General features: G+C 45.5%; 1 protein-coding gene across 1 annotated transcript; it reads right to left on the bottom strand.

Moving 5' to 3' along the window:
* Nucleotides 1-277: 277 nt before the first annotated feature.
* Nucleotides 278-7,397, bottom strand: LOC120836344. Its single transcript, XM_040222832.3, has 3 exons — nt 7,078-7,397; nt 2,542-2,623; nt 278-370 (listed from the first exon to the last, which is right to left on the bottom strand). The coding sequence occupies exons 1-3, from the start codon at nt 7,305-7,307 to the stop codon at nt 278-280; spliced, it is 405 nt and encodes a 134-aa protein (XP_040078766.1). The 5' UTR covers nt 7,308-7,397.
* Nucleotides 7,398-7,600: the final 203 nt, after the last annotated feature.

Raw genomic sequence — 7,600 nt, 5'->3', positions numbered from 1 at the left:
TGCTCCATTTGGGCGGAAACTGAGCATTCCGCGACGCATATTTTATTTTTGCGGCTTAAGAAGCTCATAGTTTCGGAACACGCCGTATTTTTGCAAATAGACTTCCCGTTAACTATACGTTTCACAAACCCACATGCACTTGTCAAGGCCTGCCAGCAAAGTATGCGACACGCACAACATCAACAGGTGCCCATGCAAGCACTCCCCCCAGTGCCACGAGCGAGGACCCGCACTTTCTACAGTGCTTGCGAGCAATGACAAAAAGATCAAAAAAAGACTAAACCTCGCGGCACGCGTCGGGAAGATCCGCAGCAAAAGTGGAGAGGAGCACTCGGAACTCTGCGTCGTGTTTCAGTTCTGCAATCGCCTCCTGATGATGGGAAAGGAGAAAGCAAACAGTTTGTTAATTACAGGAGCAATGGCTAGGAAGATCTCTCACTTTACACAAGCTTACCAGAACAAGTGGGATCCAAGTATTCGCGACTCCAGCGAACTATAGGGGGCGCGCATGTTAGGCAAAATGGCGGACGAAAGGAGGTCGTTTGCATCGTTCAGCACGTGGACCACCATAAATTTTGTGCACTGGAGCGTAAAATGGGTGTTACATATGAAAGCAAAGCGATTTTTCGACGGTAGAGACCTCCTTTTAGTCAGTTCGTAGGAATGACACGGCGGAAGCATAAAAATAATTACTGGAAACAATGTTTGTTTCTCTGCTGCCTACGGGAACCAAGCAGCAATGGCAGACTACAAAGTCGAAACGACCTCCTCTCCTAAGCTTCTCGGCTGTGCTGCTACGCGGCATCGGTTTCGCCGGAGTCGTCAATACTTGCACGCAAAGCCACTGACCAAAAAGCTTCTTCGTCAACCCATAATGTCAAGGATACGAGCGGACGTTTTATCTCTGTCTCTCCTTTGCAACATTGAGATGTTGAGGCGATCCCATTGTTGGTACTGTCAACAATGTGATACCTGGGACTTCGTCATCGAGCTTTGCGTCCCAGAGGCGACAATACTTAAATGTGGCTCATGCAGTGGACGCGAGCACCGAGGGAGCGTTTGATTTGGGCTCGTGACAATCAATGCCTCGACGTGCTTGTGCAGTCTCCATAATGACGGGAATAGACGAACCTTAACAATGTGTGGAAATCGGTGTGTGACCCGCGATTTGCCAAACCCAGCAAGTGGCTACAATAAACGCTGGCCACATATGATCGGCTCCGGGTCACGTGGCTGCTTGCTCTGGCAGCGATGCGATGAAAAATTGCGCGCAAGAAAACAAGAAAAAAGAGGAAGGAACACAGAGAACACACAGGTGCATACTCACAACTCTGATATATTAGGCAAAGAAAGGAAAGACGAAGCAAGATTCATTCACAACAGGGGACACCAGCACCTGAGGGAATACAGTTCAGTCACAGCCAAATAAAGAAGTTGCCTTTTTGTGATCATATGGCTTTGACTGAACCGTACTCCCCCTGGTGCCGGTGTCCCCTGTCATGAATGAATTTTGCTTCATCTTTCCTTTCTTCACTTAATATACCAGAGTTATGAATATGTGCCTGCCTGGGTTCTGTGTTCCTTTTTTTTTTTTCTTGTTTCTTTGTGCGTGATGTTTCATCATGTTCAACATTTACCAACTCACCAGCTTACCACACGAGTGAACGCCATTCATTTTTTATACATTTCTCCCACGACTACCATTGCATGCAGAGAAAAACTAACGAGAGTTTCATTAGTTACGAACGTCAAGGAATAGTTCTAAGCGGTGTTTACTAAAACAGTGCTGTCTCGTCGAATTACTCTTCTTCTGTTCTCGTCTTTTGCATTGTTTTTATTTACCATGTACAACTGAACCTACGAAAATTGTTGTCGGGGTATTCCGAAATATGCTTTAACTGGTTAAACCAATCTAAATATACTCCATATGTAAGAGAAAAAAGCTCTTCCAGCAGTAGGCTAATCTTCCTTCAATATGCCTGTCATCACCACTATTTCGTAAGTTGACCACAACAGATGTATATCAAAATTTTATTTCCCATAATTAACATTGAGTTATCAGTCTGCCATAAAAGCTAAGTTTGAGGTTTTTCCTCAACCTCGCTGAACCTCATTTGCACAGTTTATCAATATCAAGCCCACTCATTCATGGCATATTCCCAAATCACGCACCAATTTTGCAAGTCTGAGAGTTCAGCATACACTTCCGGAACTACTACAACATATGGCATCCTTAGAAATTGATGTCACTTTCCCTTAACAAAACTGCCATACTTGACACTGCATAACATTTTCAATTCAATTGATGTGTCTTCCCCCTTTCTTTTTAACCTCGCGTTGTTGTTTGCCTTATTGTCAAGCTACAAATAGGAGCCCATTTTTTAGACTCTCAAATGATTGCCAAAAGGTAAACTGTTTATTTTTCCTCTGTTTGTTTTGTGACAGGCAAGTGCTATGGAGGCACTTCAAAGAAATGCGGGAGTGTCTCTCCAAGCGGCATGCACACGCGACATCAAGTGGACGTCGCAGGCGCTTACAAACCTCGGGGTAGTTGTCCTCCAGGAAGGAACATGCGAGCCAGCTGAGATGATTCGGCGACAGCAACAGCGGGTTGGCAGACGTACTGCGAGGAGCGAAGGCGTTAGAAACCGCTCATTCGAGCACAAGGGGCCTCGCCTTTCAAACTCGGCAATTCTTGTCTTCGAGAGTAGTTCCTGACCGTGACCTAACAAAATCGCACCTGGGCATTTCGATTACTTTAAAAATTAGCTACACTGATGGGTTGGAGAGGAGCGTGAGGGGAAGGGGCAGCCAGAAAGAGGACATGGGGGTGCCTTCCCGGTCCTTTTATGCACCATTTTCAGCTCGGGGATGACTCACACATAACCATGTGCTAAGGTATATTTGAACTATTTTGCCCAGACCATGGCATTTGGTCTAGCTATCAGAGCACAGCTAGCATCACCTGTATGAAACCCTTGCCTGTCTTTTCAGGAAAAAAGAAAATCTTGCCTATGTTTGTTTTGACAAGATTTATCACTCTCAACCAACACTTCAAGTGCTGTTTTCAGAACCACCTTACATGTCATCATGCACCAGTCAAACTAAATGTTAGGGTCCCTTGTTGCACGACATCTACTTTTAATGCCTCCCTGCCCCTCCATTAATTGGAATCACCTTCCCAGAGTCATATTACAACACTACTACGTTAGAATTTGTTGAATGACATTTTGCACTAATTTCGTAATTTTGCATATTCATTCTTTGCATTTATATGTTACAGTGCCACCCTCCTCTCAGTAATGCCTTTGGCATTACAAAGACAAGAGAAAATAAATAAAGAAAGAAAAAATAAATAGCAAGATAGAGAATAAAGAAATAGAAAATATATAGAATGAAATTTGAGCCCGTCTGTTACAGAGGGAAGAACAGCCGCAGGATTTCCTGTTCCGTGAGGCTAACGGAGTAGCTTCTAAGCATCGGGAGAAAGGTTGTTTCGGGATTGCTTCATTCCACTGGAGTGACAAACGCTGCTTACAAATAATCTTTTAATGAATCAATTCAATCAATCTCGGCACTTTTACGCTCGAATGGCACCATGTTTGAGCAAAGAAGGTACCGCAGGGCATTACTCAAGTCGTGGGCAGACAAAACCTTATCTTTGTAGCGAAAGAGGGACGGGTGCCAAAAAGGAGGCCCTCCCATACAAGCAATTCATCTAAAATAAAAGAAATTTGGCAGTGCACCTTTTTTTTTTTGTGTTGAGTCATGTCCTCTACTTTGGTAACTGATTCAGCAGAATTGATATGAAAAATGCCAGGTTGCCACAAAAGCCAACAAGTAGGTAAAAGCTGTATAAAAAAAATTAGACGTTTACAAATCTGTAACGCAAAATTAGAGCACAGCTCTTGAGGAGAAGAAGGGGGGTATGCCCTCCTCCTCCTCCGTACCCTCTTCTCCTCCCGTCCTCCTCTGCTCCTCGTCTTCCCTCCTTTCCTACTCCTCCCGTCCTCCTCTGCTCCTCGTCCTCCCCTCCTTTCCTGCTCCTCATCCTCTCCCCCTGCTCCTCCTCTGTACCTTCCCCTCCTCATCCTTTGCATGAGACGTTAATTTTCCCGCTATATCTAGCGGAGAAGCTGAATTTGCTCATACGTGACGTGACACCAAGTCATGTGATGTCATTTTCCCTGCTAAATTTAGCGAGGAAAGTGAATTGGTGTTGAGGTCTCGTGACGTCAATTAGCGGGTAATTGAATTGCTGTAGAGGTCACGCGACGTCAATTTTCCTGCTACACCTAGTGGAGAAACCGAATTTGTTCATAGGTGACGTGACACAAAGTCATGCGACGTCATTTTCCCCACTAAATTTAGCGGGGAAACTGAATTGGTGTTGAGGTCACATTACGTCAATTTTCCCGCTAAATTTAGCAAGGAATTAAATTGCTGTTTAGGTCACGAGACATCAATTTTCCAGCTAAATCTAGCCGACAAAGTGAAATTGTTCATAGGTGCCTGGACACCAAGTCATCCGACGTCATTTTCCCAGCTAAATATAGCGGGGAAACTGAATTGCTGTTGAGGTCAAGCGACGTCAATTTTCCCGATAAATTTAGCGGGGAATTGAACTGATGTTAAGGTCACGTGACTAATTTTCCCGCTAAATCTAGAGGAGAAACATAATCTGTTCATAGGTGACGTGACACCAAGTCATGCGACGTCATTTTCCCCACTACATTTAGCGGGGAAACTGAATTGCTGTTGAAGTCACGTGACGTCAATTTTCTTGCCAAATTTAGCACGGTTAAGCTAACGCTGACGGCGCTCAACCCGGAAACGGGCGCCTAAATATCATAGCACAAGAGCTGCGCCCTAAAACAACGGACAAAGGACAAGGAACAAAAAGGAGACAAGAAAAAAGAACAGAGCTAGAGTTCTGTTTGTCTTTTGTGTCTCCGTTTTGTCCTTTGTGCACTATTTTTAATACAGAATGAATCACCAAGTCGCCCAAGTAGGTAAAAGGTGATGACGGGAACTACCGTAAAGTTCCAACAGAATACCCCCACCCGAAATATCGCCCACCCAGCTGTTTGGATGAAATACCTTTTTTTAACAAATTCCCAAACATCGCCGACCCCTAAAAGCGCTCTGTCCTGTCCCCTCTTCTTTTCCTTGGTGTTTGCGCTTTTGAATTTTTATACAATGTGTAGCCAACTAGCCCAACAGTTAATTTTGATTCGCGTTAAAAAGCCCGGGAAGCCCCTGCCGTGAACACGTCCAAGGGCCCCTTTGGAAAAACCTTAGATGACCCGTCCACGAACAGCACCGTTGACCCTATTTCTAACAAAAGAGAAGATACTTGTCCGGTTAGATTGGCGAGATAAGGGAAAAGTAGAAGGGAAAGATTCGAGACGTCAGGGTGCCAAAGAAAAGGAGAAACAGCTCAAGTGAACAAACTCTACAGTCATCCCTCTGCCTGCCCCGCAACTGTTCACCCGCGCTCCCTTCCAGCATCGACCATGAGGAACAGCTGCACGATTAAGAGAAAGGTGGAAGTTCTTCAGTGGCACGAGAAGAACGGAGACAAAGTCAGCAGAACTGCAAGAGATATTGAGCTGGACAGGAAACGTGGTCACAAATGAAACAGCAACTACCAGTCAATTCTGCAGCAGTGCAACGGGAAAAACAAATTTACGAGAGTCATAAACAACAGGCGGCCAGTCTTCAGTGAAGAGCTCGATGAAGCACTCGTGAATTTCTTGGATACCGAGTGGGCAGCAGGCGAGCGATAAGCAACACTGCAGCCCGCTTCAAGAGCACGCACACAAGCTGGCAGCCCAAATGAACCTGGGCTACTTCAAAACTCTGAACCACTACCTGGCCCGCTGGAAAGCCCGCCTAAAGAGAACATGACACACCCCAAAATTTTTTTGAAGTTTTTGCCAGGCGACTTTACATGGTGTCAGAAGATTACCCAATCAATATATCGCTGCAGTGTCGCATATAACTTTAATAAAGTAAAAAAATACAACTGCACAAAACCGAAACCGGACTGGGGAAAAAGATACCAAAAGTCACGTAGCCGTAAACTTCCTTCTTTTTTTTTTTTTTTTTTCAATGTATTTATTTTATTCTGCAAAGTGAGTGAATAAAATTGGTCATTATTTCAGCTTGGGCGAGTTGGTGGTTTATGCTTACACTTCACAGAGCACGAGAACGGACACACCTCAAAAGTTGATTCACACAATGAAAGAACACTCACACTGTGTCGGCTCTCAACACTGGTTTGTATTGAGCTTCATCTTTGTCTTCTCTAACTCTTATATATAAAAAAACTAATTCAAGCCAGTTGAGAAAAAAAAATGGGTTGTGTGTATGTTTATACAGCCTCGAACTTGGTCTGCCTTAACGAGCGACAAGTCTCCCAGCTGTAGATGAGGCATTTAGCCAGAGCAGTACAACCTCCAGCCTGGGGTCTTTAACGTGCATCACGCAGTAGTGATACACTATCGCGCGCCGGTACGATGATCACCCAAATCGAAACGGGCGGGGGTGCGGATTGAACCCAAGATCCTGGGTTCTGCAGCAGCCAGTTGAGAGTCAGTACAGTATGAGTGTTCTTTCTTTGTGGGAGTTAACTTTTGAGGCGTGTCTGTTCCCGTGCGCTGTGAAGTGTAAGAGTGAATGAACATTTATTAAAACGAGCTTCAGGCACTTATGATACGCTTCTAATATCGGGGTTGATATTTCATGAAGGGTTGCACCCTGGACAGGTGAAACGGCGAAGGAGTTGCTACTTGCGCAGGAGTTGCGGTGACGTCAGAAAGGTGCCGAGCTCTGATTGGCTTTGATTGAAAGGCTAGTGGGTAGACCTAATGCTAGATGTCAATCAGCCAATAAGATCTTGGCGTTCTGACATCATCGCGAACCCTCTGCAGGAAGCAGACGAACTTGAGCTCTCCATAAAGTTGAAAAAGATGACTGCTTGTACGGTGTCGATTTCGATGCGGTATCGCGTTCCTTTACTCCCACGTTGTAGAGCAAAGAAATCGCTATGAAAAGGGGGGCGTATCTCCGTACCTGAATTGGCCGGGTCGAGCAGCGACGCTTCGGACGTAGTCTCGGACGAACAACCTATCCTCCGAGGTGGAGAAGGGGGCTCGCAAGACGGTCAGGGCACATGCCCGGGCGCACTGCCACTGTCCGAGCCACACGTGACTCGTAAACTCTGTCAACAAATTACCAGCGGAGCCGAGCGCTTCGTCCGGCGACGGGTCGGCGTCGGCCGCGTCGTCGCCGTCCGTCTGCATGTCCCTCTTTATTCGGGGACTCGCCTACTTGTGCGATGGCACGGCCGAGGTCACACTTTCGGAGCCAGAATGTTTCGCGGAAACTTTCTTGGGCACACCATGGACCTAACAAACGTGCACGCACCCACGACGATTATCCGAAACTTGCTGGTGCGCGCGGCGCAAGTAAAACGAGAAGTGGCTCATATTAAACGAGGTAAGCAGCTGGTAGCAAATCGGTAAGCACGCACTAAAACAAAACATATAAATAAAAAATGTATTTAAATAGTTATTTTATGAATTACACGTATGTT

The sequence above is a fragment of the Ixodes scapularis genome, unplaced genomic scaffold (assembly GCF_016920785.2).
Source record: "Ixodes scapularis isolate PalLabHiFi unplaced genomic scaffold, ASM1692078v2 PGA_scaffold10__122_contigs__length_95168666, whole genome shotgun sequence".
NCBI lineage: Eukaryota > Metazoa > Arthropoda > Arachnida > Ixodida > Ixodidae > Ixodes > Ixodes scapularis.
Note: the sequence above shows the minus strand (reverse complement) of the source record. Positions and strands in the feature narration are given on the sequence as shown.